This window comes from Telopea speciosissima, chromosome 1 (assembly GCF_018873765.1).
Source record: "Telopea speciosissima isolate NSW1024214 ecotype Mountain lineage chromosome 1, Tspe_v1, whole genome shotgun sequence".
NCBI classification, from domain to species: Eukaryota; Viridiplantae; Streptophyta; class Magnoliopsida; order Proteales; family Proteaceae; genus Telopea; species Telopea speciosissima.
In genome coordinates this window covers 3,111,283-3,125,162 of record NC_057916.1, presented here as the reverse complement: position 1 = coordinate 3,125,162, position 13,880 = coordinate 3,111,283, and the positions used below count along the sequence as shown (strand labels likewise).

At 36.6% G+C, this 13,880-nt stretch overlaps 2 protein-coding genes across 2 annotated transcripts; both read left to right on the top strand.

Moving 5' to 3' along the window:
• LOC122641133 (iron-sulfur assembly protein IscA, chloroplastic) lies at positions 1 to 3,861 on the top strand. Its single transcript, XM_043834463.1, has 3 exons — positions 1 to 257; positions 1,518 to 1,736; positions 3,543 to 3,861. The coding sequence occupies exons 1-3, from the start codon at positions 92 to 94 to the stop codon at positions 3,683 to 3,685; spliced, it is 528 nt and encodes a 175-aa protein (XP_043690398.1). The 5' UTR covers positions 1 to 91; the 3' UTR covers positions 3,686 to 3,861.
• Positions 3,862 to 7,268: 3,407 nt separating this feature from the next.
• Positions 7,269 to 13,415, top strand: LOC122641116 (probable ATP synthase 24 kDa subunit, mitochondrial). The gene is made up of 7 exons (XM_043834440.1): positions 7,269 to 7,424; positions 8,799 to 8,892; positions 9,719 to 9,863; positions 10,935 to 11,045; positions 11,407 to 11,553; positions 12,609 to 12,731; positions 13,059 to 13,415. The coding sequence occupies exons 1-7, from the start codon at positions 7,386 to 7,388 to the stop codon at positions 13,120 to 13,122; spliced, it is 723 nt and encodes a 240-aa protein (XP_043690375.1). The 5' UTR covers positions 7,269 to 7,385; the 3' UTR covers positions 13,123 to 13,415.
• The last annotated feature ends 465 nt before the right edge of the window (positions 13,416 to 13,880 follow it).

Sequence of the window (13,880 nt, the reverse complement as noted above, 5' to 3'; positions counted from 1 at the left end):
CCTCCAAATGGTCCAATGAAACAAAACGTTTCAGCTTCATGAACCCTCCATAAGAATTTTCGCCTGGAGCTTCTGTGTCTCCCCTCTCTCAATGGCTTTCTCTGCGAACTTTCACATTCACTGCCCATCGCTTTGTCGTCTGCCCACGAATTCTTCTTCTGCTTTGCCTCGATCGTCGTCTTCAATTTCGTTTAGATCTTCACCCGTACATCTCAATCGTGGGAAACCCATCTCGATTCGATCAAGTTCTGTCACAGGTAGTGATTGGTCCTTTTTTTTTTCCCATCCCCTTCTCTTTTCTTGGTTGATTCTTAAACATGTTTTCATCATTTATTTGTTATATTATGGGAGAGTTTCCTTTGGCAACCTTCTTTTTAGTGTTTGTGGCGCCTGATGATATGCTCATGTTCTGTTTGATATTATACCCGTGTTATAGCTCTTGATTCTGCTCAGACTAGTTGTTTCCAAAATCAAAACCCGGTTTAACTTTTTATATTTGTGCTTTCTCTGCTATTATGACGTACTAATTGGCTTGCAGTATTTTTTTATAGTATTGGTTGCTTATTCAGGAGAATTGGCAATCTTATTATGTAGTCATATATAAGGGGTTGAAGGCTCTTGAGTGTACTTAGATGCGTTAGATTCCATCGTTTCATAATTTGTTTGACTTTTGATTGCTATTCTATCTATTGTTAAAGATCAGATTCATAGGCTGTTCGCAAAAACCAGTATATAATCAGTCAAGAGTTTCTAAATTAGCCTTAGTTCTGTGATGATCCTCGTTCTTATATGTTCATTCTGTATCTTTGTATAAAGTTTTGGAAGTAAGAAATTATCATGGCAGAAGTTGCCTGCTGTGTTTCTGTTGGGCAGATAGCACGCATAAAGAGGGTTGGAACCTGGAACTTGATTTGTGCATCGTTTTGAATCAGTGTAGGTTAAACTAGATTCTCGTGTCTAGTTTGAGCATGAATCCCCCTCCCGTATGGCATAAAAAAAGCTCTCTTGTGTGGCCATTTATTAATAAAAGACCTGAAACTTTAGCAATTGACATTGCTGGAGTAAACAACTCCTACAAGGTAAGGTCCAGAATCTCATCACTGATGACAGTAACTGGTCAATTATCTAAGCGATATTGATTGGCCACTGCATCCTTAAGGCCTGAACATGGTTGAAGGGGAGGGTTTCATATGCAATGGGAAATAGAGCATGCTAGAAAATATTTTTCCTTTGCTTGTAATAGCCATCCTTTTTTTTTTTTTTTCATCTATCACCAATTCCTTTGCCAAATTTAGTCATCATTGCACAAATGGACTCCGTCGTGTTCTTTCTTCCTAGTGTTTGTCTGTGTTTCTCTTGCTTTTTTGTCTCTGTGCTTGTTTACTACTGCTTGAGCTTTAAATTTCCTGCTACATTTTGAGGAAAACCAGAAGTCATAGTTTTCTGAGAATTTTCCCTCAACTTTCCTGAGAAAAGAACCTTTAGCATACTCACAATTACCTATTTGAATGTTTCAGCCCCATCAACCGCTGGGGGGCTAACACCTGCAGTTTCCCTGACAGACAAAGCGCTGAAGCATTTGAATAAGATGAGGTCTGAGCGGAATGAAGATTTATGCTTAAGAGTTGGAGTCAAACAGGGTGGATGTTCTGGCATGTCTTACACAATGGAGTTTGAGAAGAGAGAAAATGCAAGACCAGATGACTCAGTCATCGAATACGACGGATTTGTTATTGGTAGGGATCTATGTTTGTTTCATTATCTTTTCCTCTTGATGGATCTTAAGTAGTAAAATCGGTACTGAAATCAATAAATTTCCATAGCCACTTAAATTTCATAGCCTCCATGTACTGATTTTATTTGCTTTTGTGGTTCAGTACATATAACACACAGGAGCTTTCGAATTTAAAGCTAGATATGTACTGCTCAAGTATCAAGAAACAAGCATGTCAGTCCAAATGTTCAAGAGTGTTCTGTTTTTTTTTTTTTTTTTTGGGGTTGTCTAAGGGAGACAGAGACCTCCAAGTATAAATTGTTTACACAGAAATTGTCATTGCTCACTAATTATATCTATCAAGCACACAAGAGATTCATTTAGGTCCACTAAAAACACTGGTTGAATTTCACTTCTAATATCTGAATCTAAATTTGGTATTCCATTCTAGTGCAAGATAGACCTACCAAATGGTGCACTTGAAAGAAGTTTAGCTTTATCAATTTTTGTTAAGAACATATAATTGCCTCAACAATATCATAATTAATTGATAAGAGAAATCTAAGCTGTAAAAATTGCCTAAAAAATATAATAATATTGATAAGAGAAATCTAAGCTATTGCTTCTGGTGGCCTTAACATCATAGGACTCCCCTCTTATGTTGATTACTGTGCTATAGGGTAGTAGCATCACAGTCCATGTACTCCTTTTGTTCTTCAAAGATTGTCCACTTTGAAAAAACATATTTTAAGGTATTGTAGTTAATAGTTAATACTTGAATTCCCCACTTTCTTTAAGTTATTTTCCTTGTTTGCACCTCTTATACAATTTTTTTTTTCATGAATCATGCTTGTAGAGGTCAAACCAGGTGTTCCCCAAGTGCCATGCTCTAGTCCTATTCACCATTTAAGGATAGGGCATCATATTGTGATGGGGGAAATATGTGGCTTTGGTATGTGTTGAGAACTGGAAGAAGTCACTTGGGATTAACTTTATTGTTTACAAATGAGAATTTACATAGAATATTTTAGGAGATTTTGATTGAAGGGGATGGGAAGATGCTTCCAAATGCAATAAAATTCTCTTAATTTGGTTCGTAAACTGAAAAGGCTGTAGGTGTAGGCCTTAGACTGGTTACTACCATAAACAACACCACTCAGGAAATGGTATCAGCATGCATTAAGGTAATTTGCGGCCTATGAGGGGTCACTGAAAGCAAGTACAACATGCTAATGTTTGAACTCTGATGATGCAAATGTCATCTATGGTAAATCCATTGGAGAGCTATGAAATTCAAGATTAGTTTCTTTTGAGCAGTCAACTCTGAGTGTTTCATGGGAAGAATGTGCAATTTTGGTATTGGCTACATTGCATGAACACTTCATTGTACTAGATTTTTATGATCCTAATCACTCTCTGACACTTATGTTGTCTCTTATTCTTCACAGTGAAATACTTAAAAACAATACATGATAGTGGAACAGCAGATATTTGTCTGTAAAATTCTTAAACTGGTCCTTTGATTGGTTTATATTGACCGATATGAAAATAGTAAAAATATATATAGTTCACTGTTGCAAGTTTAAGATTTAATCTGTGATTTTCGATGCGATTTATTTATTCTCCCCCCCCCCCCCGGCCCAAATTCTTTTTGATATTACGTTGTTATTAATTAGGGTCCCCTGTCGTTTGAATAAAAACTCTCCATTGCTTGTATGGTGGTAGTGCAGTCTCTGATTCTACCTGTTAAATGTGCAGTCCATTTTTCTGAGTTGGAAGGTTTACATAAGCCTCATTATCTTTAATTTGTGATTTTTCTACTTTGCAGTTTGTGATCCCAAGAGCCTCCTTTTCATGTATGGAATGCAACTGGACTTCAGTGATGCACTTATTGGCGGAGGATTCTTATTTAAGAACCCCAATGCCACACAAACTTGTGGTTGTGGTATTTCGTTTGCCGCAGAGATGTAAAATCGTATACACTGAACCTAATTATCATACAGTGGTTATGCTTTTGTAAATTAGATTTCAATGATATATCCTTGTTTCATATGTTAAATTTGGAATTAAGATATGGAATGATATTTGTGAAACTCTTTTCACAAATCCACTTATGAATCAAAATGTATGGTTGTCTTTGGTGATTTTGTGGCTCAGTTTTCCCCCTCCCCCCTCCCCCCTCCCCCCTTTTATTAAGCAGCTCATGGTAAGGATTAAACCTAAAATGTCCATTCCATTAGGGCTTGAAGCGGTTGCAAATGATCAAATGTATGAAATTTTTACTACGGCACGGGCTGCTATACCAGAGATCAAACAAAAAAGAATGGTGATTGGATTGATGATAAAATAGAATCTTGGGTCACAAATTGTGATCCAATTGATGATGAATAATGAGAATTTTTGGTTCGTTTCTCCACCTTACTAACAGGAAAAAGAATGGTTCAAATCCTATCAAGTTTGGCTCATAGTTGATGGGCCTATTTCCTGCCATGTGATCATTTAATACCGCTACGGATCGACCGATTCTGTTGATCCGATACTGATTCTTAAAGCCATACTATGGATTGCTCACGTTTTGGGATTATAGTCTAAGGTCATGTTGTGTTGGTTATTCAGTGTAAATGCCGTTCCATCCCAAAGTATTCATCCTGATATATGTGAGATATGTCGGTTCTAAGGAAGAGTATTGGCTTGACCTCAGAGCTGGACCTTCAACCAGTGACCATTGAAGGGGATGAGACAACTTGATTTCTTCCTCCAATGGTGATAATGTAGAGTGGTTGAAATTTGCAAAAGACCAATGGACCATGCCCCATTTCTCAGTCCACAATGTACATCATCTCTTGTCAAATGAGGCTATTTCCTCAAGGATTAAGTTGTCCTTCACCTATGGGAACATAGAATTCCTTTGACATTAGTGATGTGATCCTATGATTGGATTCCTATCCACCCCACATTGTATGAGGTTGAAATTATCTTTCCCATGCTAATCAAAGGGTTAGACCTCCATGATGAGAAGATATTCTCCTCACCATTGGTGAATAATAACTGAATCCTTTCCTCCAAGTCTCTTAGGGGACTGCCCTTTCTCTCCTATTTCTGATGAAATCTTCCTTGAGTTATACCTATTTCGGCAACCCGTCATCCCTTGCACCTCTATCAACTATCTATATTCTTTTAATGATCTATTTTGCAACATCGCCAATTCTGTTAAAACTAAAACTTTAACATGTAGGAACCTTAGGCTCCGTTTGTTTGCAAGGGAAATTAAAGGGAAGGGAAGAAAAAAATATTAAATCTAAAATAGAAACTTTTATAATCATTACCTCATGTGATTGTAAATTTTTTAAATTTCTCATCATTTTTAATAATGATACATTTTACATGTAATTTTTATTTTACATTTTAAATCAAAGAGATTTTTTTTTTGTTTTTTGGGTTTACAACCAAAGAAAATTGGATGCAAAGTAAGGTGGAATTTAATAACCAAATATGAAATAATTTGGAGTTAGTGATAATGTCACATGGAATAATTATTATAAAAATTTCTTTTTAAGTATGAAAATTTTACTTCCCTTCTCTTTAATTTCCCTTAGAATCAAATGGAGCCCGCGGGTTTACTTGTCCATAAAATTGTAATCCAATCCAATTTATCACATGATAGAAGTAGGCATTAGATGGATTTTTGAATTTTAGCACCAATAAAAAAGAAATAAAAAATATAATTGTGGCAATAAGGTCAGGGTTAGGGTGAAACATAGTATTCGAGATAGGAGGTTGGAGCCTACTTGTGGGCAAATTTGGGCTCCACGCCTCCACCAGGCTTGCCAAGTGTCTTCTATAAAGGCATGGTGCAGACAACAGTTTACAACCTGATACAAGGTTAGGGTTAGATGATATAGTGGATTTAACCACTTTGGACATAGAGTATTTTACCAGTTGCGTTGGTGGCACTTTTAAAGGTAAACATCATTTGATGGGCAACACCGCAGCAACAGGCACAAATTTCTCATTTCCCCGAATCATTGACTTGATTTAATAATCTTGTCCCTTCGTTTTATCTTCTTTATCTCTATCGTAGATTAAGAAATTGAAATCAAAATTAATCGTTTAAAATCAAATCGAATTAACAGTTTTGTTTTGGTTTCAAAATCTGGTATCTTTCATCGGTTAGTTTGGTTTCGGTTTCATAATTGAAACTGTTAGTCGAACCGTCGAATTACCCATTTTTTGAATTGTATAAAAAATCTAATAAATTATATTATTTTTTTAATAATGTTTTAATTATCATAGATGATAAATATTATTTTATTTTAATATTTGAAAAAAAAATTTAAAGGATTATGACTATAACAAACAAAGGGTTCTTAATTTCTTATGTTGTACAGATGTAAAAGTTTTGCACAAACACCTAAAATATGACGTAACTTGAGTATAAATTGGAGTTAAAAATCAAATCAAAATGTTGGTTCGATTTTGATTAAAAATACATGCTCTTATTCGATTTTCACATGTTGTATCTAAATCAAAATCAAACCAAAAACCAAAACTGAACCAATTGACACCCTTATCGTACATGCATTGTGATTAGGGTTTGGTTGATAAAGAGGATCTAACTACTCTAGCTACATTTTTTTTCTTCACACCTTCAAAGTTAAACCATCAAAAAGCTAAATCATCTCAGGATGGATAAACATTTGGTCTCTTGGATATTTGGTGTGATTTTAATTACCTGTTATTTTATTTGGACGGCAAGGAATCATGGTGTTTATGGTGTACATTTGCCTGATCCCTTTTGGGTGCTCCAATGCACTCAAAAATGGATCGTTGATCAGAATTTACTCCCCCCCTCTCTTTCTTCTCCGGTTGTAATAGATGACATTGGACCTATCTCCATTAGTGCTTATGACTTTAAATTACCCTTGCTCAATTTCCCTGTTCTGATTTGTGCAGGATACTGTCTTACGGGGCTAAACCTAGCAGGATGGTCCTATTTCTTTTTGATAAATGGCAGAATTAAGTTTTTTGATACAGGAACTCTGCAAGCCATGGACGAGTTAACAACAATCATTTTTGCGAGCCGTAGAGGTATCGACCACGCTGCCAGCATTGGGTTGAATATTAAGAAAGTTTGGAGTAACAACCAGTTCGTTATTGATGCTCTTCCATCTCCTACCAAATGCTTATGACCGTGGACCCTATTTATAGACTGTTTATATATATCTGACCACACACAGGATGTGAATATTGTTAAGGATGACAACTAGTTTTGTATTACTCTAGCTAGGAATATGGCTAAGAATGCTGTATATGTACACTCTGGTAACTTGTAGTTTTATTTTTCTCTCATAAAACGAAAAAGCTAAATCATTTTCGACCCCCCCCCCCCCCAAAAAAAAGGCTAAATCATTGACCCGATTAAGTGATCTTGTCCGTTCATTTATTTTCTTATTCTTGATCGTTGATCTGATTGTCAAAGTCAACAACTTCTCCAAGTCGTAGGGGCATAACGGGACTTTTGTATGGAGTGGTGATTCTATGTTTCGTCGGGTACATCAAGGGCGGAAGCACTACGCTTACAATACAAGCCCTCTCAGTAACTATCACAGGCAAAAACTCATCGGACCAAAACCTATCTCGTCTCAAAGATCGAAGCAGAGAAGTTCCGATCATGGCGTTAGCTTCTCGTCTCTTATCGAGATCCAGACAGGTACCTTCTTATTTTCAGATCGACTGAGTGAGCATCCCTCTACTTCTTCGTTGTTGTTATTGCTTCCGAGTTCTTGTTCGTGATTCTATTTTATTCTTTCCTTTTGCGTGTTCCTTGGCGTGAATTTTCAAAACCTCGTATCACAAAATAAAGTGCAATTTTGAAGTTTGGATTTTTTATCCGTCATGAGATTGTATCTCTCTCGGAAAGCATTTTGAAACTTGAAAATGTGGGTGATCAGAACTTTCTTTTCCCTTTTTCTCTTGCGGTAGGGTTTGTGGTCTCTCTGTTTTTTATTTTTCAATAGTTTGGATGGAAAATACAGTATTTATCTTTTCATTTTTTAATTGTTTTGTAAAAATTGTTAGGTGACCAATTGGATCTTGTTAACATTGTTCACCAGAAAATGATGAACTTGTTGGGACACGAACACAAGGAGTTAGAATTTTATTTTTTTTTTAAATTTTATAATATAGATATTTGTGGCACCTGAAAATCACAATTCTAATAGCATTCTTATGCTATAGAAATAAAACAAAAACCCAAATTTCTGGTAAGAATGATAGCAGGAGACGAGATTTTCATGTTGCCGCTTAAAAGTGAAATGTGTTGTCTGTGGGAAACTTGAGTACTGTTTTACCATATATTTAGAAGGAATAAGTGGTACGATACACTTATTTGAAACATAATATCTGCCCCTTGCCATCTCACCAGCTAGTTCAGTCCTTCCGGATTATCACACTTCTCACCTGAGATTCTTGGGTTGTTTTTACGTTAAAAAAAAACCAACAAAATGATTGGAAAAACAAACATCCACATTATTCATCTTTTGGCTCCCCATTCACAGTACCTTGAGGATTCCCAGTAGTGTCATGACATGCTTTTGTCTGAGATGCTTCCAGCTGTCATGGTTTTCTCCTCCCAACATGGTGAGACCCATAGATTCATGGGCAGCAGGTGCCTTTCGTGAGAGAGGCCATGCCTTTTGGAGTTTGCTGCACTTCACATTGTGTTGGATGTTTGGAAGGAGAGAACGTCTGAAAGGTTTTAAGAGAGGTATATGAAGTGGGTTTGTTGAGACAGGAGAGTATCCTTTTTTTTTTTTGGCCTTTTGCCTACCTTTTTAACTGGTTTTGAAGATCGGATTGATATATTTTTCTATGTATAACCTATCTCTATGATTCTATCTATAGTGCTCTCTTGTGATCCTCTCCATTTGTTTTTACCTGCTTTGATGATGTTTAAATTCTTCATCTTTCTTGATTCCACTTTGATGATGCGTAACTCTTCTTCTTTTTTAGTTCTTTGAGGACTTGTTTCTTTTTCTCTTTTGGCATCACTGGTTATGTCTCTTATGATTTTGTAATGTTACAGCTCTATGCTGGTCAGATAATATTACAACAGGAGCATGGTGTTCCAGTTCGCTTCTTTGCTAAGGAAGCTGCGCCCGCAGCACTCAAGGGAGATGGTGAGTGAGTTGATGGATTCCTTTTTGTTTTAGCATCTCAGAACTTCATTGTAAGATAGTAGTTTATGCCCCCATAAATCTGCCACTATAACTTGGTCTGACTTGTTCAATCATTGTTTCTAAAGTCAGCAAGGATTAAGTCTGCAATGCCCATGTCATTCACCCTGAAAATAATGTTTGTTTCAAGTTTGAATTTCCAAATTTTTTTCTGCGTAAGATTATTCTCAGGGAGGTGAAAATGTGTTTTTGTGCGCTCTCTCTCTCTCTCTCTCTGTGGCAAGCCAACTGCAAAAGTTTCGACAATATACTACTGATTAAATTTACTAATTTTATTTAATTCAAACCTTTTTTTTTTATAAAATTTTTCAGCTGGATTTAGCTGGCTATGATTACATTTTCTGTCTCAGCATTGAATGGTAAAGGCGGCGGTCTTTCTCTGAGTGTCTCGTCTCTTTTTCTAATTATTCTCATATATGTTTGGGGTTTTTTGAAAAATAGATAATGATTCATTTTAGATCAATAGATGGTAGTGATGCCTGTATTCATGATGTCATTACATTTCATACATTCACCATGATCTTTATTTGTTCTTTGGAAAGTTTCACTTGTAATTTTATCTTCTTTTCATTCGGGTGCATTCATTGATTTAATTTGTGGTCGTACTTTATTAGCAAATTTATGGTTGCTTGTTTATTTATCTGCTGTCAAAGAAATTGAATTTTTAGGTTTTTTCCCCTATTCAATAATAGATGTTTGTTTGTCATCCCCCCTCCCCCTTTTTGATGATTTATTGTACTGACAACTGGGTCTGCATTTGTGTTGATAGAGATGTTGAAGAACATATTTCTTGAGGTAAAGAACAAATTTGAGACAGCCCTTGGGATTCTTCGTAAAGAGAAGATCACCATAGATCCAGATGATCCTGCTGCAGTGTCTCACTATGCAAAAGTCATGAAGACCATTAGAGAAAAGTAAGCATTTCAGTATTTTTCTAGTAGTTATGTTGCTTGAACATATTATTTTTTGGGTCCAAAGAGATGATCTGTCTCTCTCTCTCTCTCTCTCTCGTGCGAGTGTGCTTCCCTTCCTCCCTCCCTCTCCCTGCCAAGCATACTCACATTGAGGATCAACTTTAACTAAGGATCAATTTTAACTATAAAAGGCTAGTCATATGATTTCCATTTCAAGCGGTATGGGATTGATTGAGATTACCTATAAAAGATTAGTTTCATGATAGAGAGGAGCAAAACCAAGGCGATTGGGCTTTGTTAGGAAACTAAGAGACCAGATGGTCATTGTATTCAAGCCTCTACATGATAGTTCCTAATGTCCCTCGGTAATGCTTTAGATAACATGCTAGAGAATGTGAGAAAATTTTAGTCTGGAGACTAGAACCTAATGCATTTGGGAGTAAAGAACGGAGCCTGTTTTGATGTTATGAGAAAACTGAACCAAACCCAAAAAAACAGGCTCTTCTTCTCTTGCTGGAATTCTGCATCAAGTTTACTCCTATTTTATTATGGACATTGTGAGATTCAGATTTTTAGTGTAAGTGCCCATTATCTCGCGTTCGAATTCATTTCCCTATTGCCAGAAAAGTGCCCATCTGCCATTAAATTTTTTGTTCAATTTGATGGAAGTTACGTTCTCTTACTTGGATTAATCAAGTTCTTAAATATTAGTACAAAAAGTCAGATTTATGTTAGTGTCTTTCAGCTTTCTGGAGCAACCAAACAGCCCAGGGGCAACTCACTTTCACAAAGTGTACTTTTCTCATTTTATTCGCCACCAGGTAGTGCCTTAGGTAGGTATTAGTATCTAGTTAGCATTTAGTGTTATTTTTGGGTACTGATTTTTGTCTAATGTTATGAATGTTATCATATGGAGAACAAAGTATCAGTTTGGTTCTTCTATGTAATGAAGCTGTTGTGTGATCCGCCTATTTCACTTGTTATCCTTATCTGAATTACCACCTTTGCATTATATTACATGGCAATATGGAATTGATGCATTTTGGTGTTTTATCTTATTTGCACATGCAGGGCAGACTTGTTCTCAGAATCTCAACGGATTCAGTACACCGTTCAGACACTGACTAAAGATATTCCAGATGCTCGAACATATCTCCTGACATTGAAGAATATAAGAATCAAGTATGTGCTGATCCTATTTTATCTATTAAAAAATTATAATCCTATTTGCCTTTTGATTTTCATAGAGCATAATTGGATGTCAATAGTTGTAATATATTTGATCCCCGTAATCTGTATGCCAAAGGATATTTGAAAGATATCCGATTGGCTTGAGTTATTTCTACATTATGCTTTTCTTCTGCCTGAAGAATTATTGGGCAGCCCTTTTTAAATCAGTTTCCATTTTTTTGACGGGAATGTGTACCAATGTCCACTTACCCTTCCATGCTGGATTGTAGCAGCTGTGGAATCATATTTTGCTCCTTTGTGGAGCCCAATTCACTACTCCTCAGTAATATTCATGGATATGCATTTTTTACAGGAGAGGCCTCACTGATGAACTTGGTGCAGAGGCTATGATGATGGATGCCCTGGAGAAAGTAGAGAATGAAATAAAGAAACCACTTATGAGGTCTGACAAGAAGGGAATGGCTCTTCTTATGGCCGAGTTCGATAAGGTCAATAAGAAGTAAGTTTCATTCCAGTAGTTGAATCTTAATTTTCTACCTCGTTTGGTGATTCTTGTGTCACCCGAGAAGTTAAATCCTAATTTTGATTTTAGTGATTACTCAATTTATGAACTTAAATGCAGCAATTCCATCCCTGAGCATGGTGCATAATCTCGGATTGGATTGGCCGATATTGGCCAGATCGGTATCTGCCGAGGTCTCCTGAATCTCGACCGATCTGATACTGATCCACTTGTAAGAATAGAGGGTAACAAAGTAATAAAAACTGATTTTTGAGCAGGGGTAAATCTGTCCAATCTGGCCTGATTCTGGGTGATCCGGATCGTTATCGATTACCAACAACGACAACCATGTCCCTGAGTGGATTGTGGGATATTGAACACCAATATCCAAAAGAATACATCATCCTGTGGTTAGAGTTCACACCTATAGAAAATTTGGTTATGTTGGGGGACTTTTTGCATCAAATGCTGGAGTGGGATATTCCATGTGGATTAACAAGGATGTGGTAGAATAGAGCGATTTATCAAGATGTGCATTGAAGTTGGAGTGAAGGTTTTATTGATTTGTGTAATTTGAGAAAGTTTAGAAGTGGTGGTTGGGTGGGAGGGGAGAGGCAGTTGGAATCCTGTGCCACTCACAAATATCTTCTAGACCTTTTGTCATGTCCAAGTGTTTTGTTATGGGCATTTTTTTATTTTGATAGTATAATTAAGTCCTTTGTTTTTTGACATAGCTTAGCTGGCACTGGATTCCATTTAATTGATGGGTCAAGTAAGATCAAGTGTTGCCAAATTCCCTAGTGATGTAAATTCTACCATCCCCAAATAGGCCGTTCTGGTGGTTGAGAAAAACCAGTCTAATTGTTAGGGGCCCACTTCGAAGTTACCTTCATATTTTAGATCTTATACAACATTTGCATTGTGTATTTGAACTTTCGCGATGATGACTTTGGTGCTGTCGTTGTTGCCTTGTACATCATCTAGGACTTGGGAATGAATACTGATGCATTCTTCGTGATACCCTTTCATTAATTACTTATTTAATTAATCAGGCTCGGCATTCGAAGGGAAGAGTTGCCTAAATATGAGGAACAATTGGAACTCAAAATTTCAAAAGCTCAGTTGGAGGAGCTGAAGAAGGATGCTCTTGAAGCGATGGAAACTCAGAAAAAACGGTATGTTTCTGGTGCCTCCACGCCTCATTATTCTTTCTTTATGCATATTTCTTTCCTGACATTGTGCTAATAGCTGTGAAGTAATTGAAGCAGTGATGGGTCTAGTAATTAAATTTCATTCCCACCTCACAATGCTAGTTCCCTTTAACCACTAGCTGCGCAATATTATGTACTTCAATGTGAATCCATATGACACGGAAACTCTTTTGTTTCTTGTATGCTATTGTTTCCAAATTAGCAACATGTGCTCTCTCTTTCTCCAACAATTACTGTGAGTTCGTTAGATATGTTCTTATGTTATGACTCACATGTCTTTGTTTATTTCAGGGAGGAGTTCAAAGACGAGAAGATGGCTGATGTGAAGTCGTTAGACATCCGAAACTTCATCTGAAAATAAACTACTCCCCACATTGTTTCCATAATATCCTCAAAATTTCTTGTCCTACTTTGTTGGGAGGTTTTTGCTGCATGTTTGTTCAGCTAGAAAGTCTGATACAGCGGACTACTTGGGTCTCCACATTTAAGACTTAACATGGTTTCCCCTTGAATAAGTATCAATTTGGCAAAGCTGAGAATAGGGAATTCATAGAATTGCTTTGTTTTTATTTCCAGATTTCTGGTTTGACATGTTTATTGAGGCAGGCAAGAGTGGGAATAACACTTAAAACTTGCACATCTTTGTTTTTTTTTCTTCTTCTTAATCCCTGTGGTCGGGTGATGGTTAAAATGAATAGATTGAAAGCAGCATGAAGTGAAATGCAGATTATTTTATAATGTAAGCAGAGACTAGATAGTCTGTGGGGCCTGTGTTAATCTCGAAGCAGGGTAATGTGTCGTTGTGTATTTATGTAAACGATTGAGAAAGTATGATAATTGAAATAATCCCAGGAGGATGTTTATGCTTATGAAATCAATCAGGGATCAACTCTGAAGAAACTTGAAAAGATTTTAGTGTTAAGTGGGGTTGTGGATGAAATATGATTGATATCACCTCTGCCCAGTAGTGTATAGTATGTAAAGAATAAGTGCAGTTCAATACCATAAACCAAAGAGAGTAGGTATGAGGCAAACGGTCATTCTGACCTATACTGTATCGGTACAGGGTAAGAATTTTGAGGGGTAAAATGGTCCGATCTGGCCCAAAGCAGT

Excerpts from the sequence above, each read along its gene's own strand:
- LOC122641116 (XM_043834440.1), top strand. The coding sequence starts at position 7,386 with ATGGCGTTAGCTTCTCGTCTCTTATCGAGATCCAGACAG. Across the intron at positions 8,893-9,718 it reads CGCAGCACTCAAGGGAGATG|AGATGTTGAAGAACATATTT; the intron begins GTGAGTGAGTTG and ends TTGTGTTGATAG. Across the intron at positions 12,732-13,058 it reads ATGGAAACTCAGAAAAAACG|GGAGGAGTTCAAAGACGAGA; the intron begins GTATGTTTCTGG and ends TGTTTATTTCAG.
- LOC122641133 (XM_043834463.1), top strand. The coding sequence starts at position 92 with ATGGCTTTCTCTGCGAACTTTCACATTCACTGCCCATCGCTTTGTCGT. Across the intron at positions 258-1,517 it reads TCGATCAAGTTCTGTCACAG|CCCCATCAACCGCTGGGGGG; the intron begins GTAGTGATTGGT and ends TGAATGTTTCAG. Across the intron at positions 1,737-3,542 it reads ATACGACGGATTTGTTATTG|TTTGTGATCCCAAGAGCCTC; the intron begins GTAGGGATCTAT and ends TCTACTTTGCAG.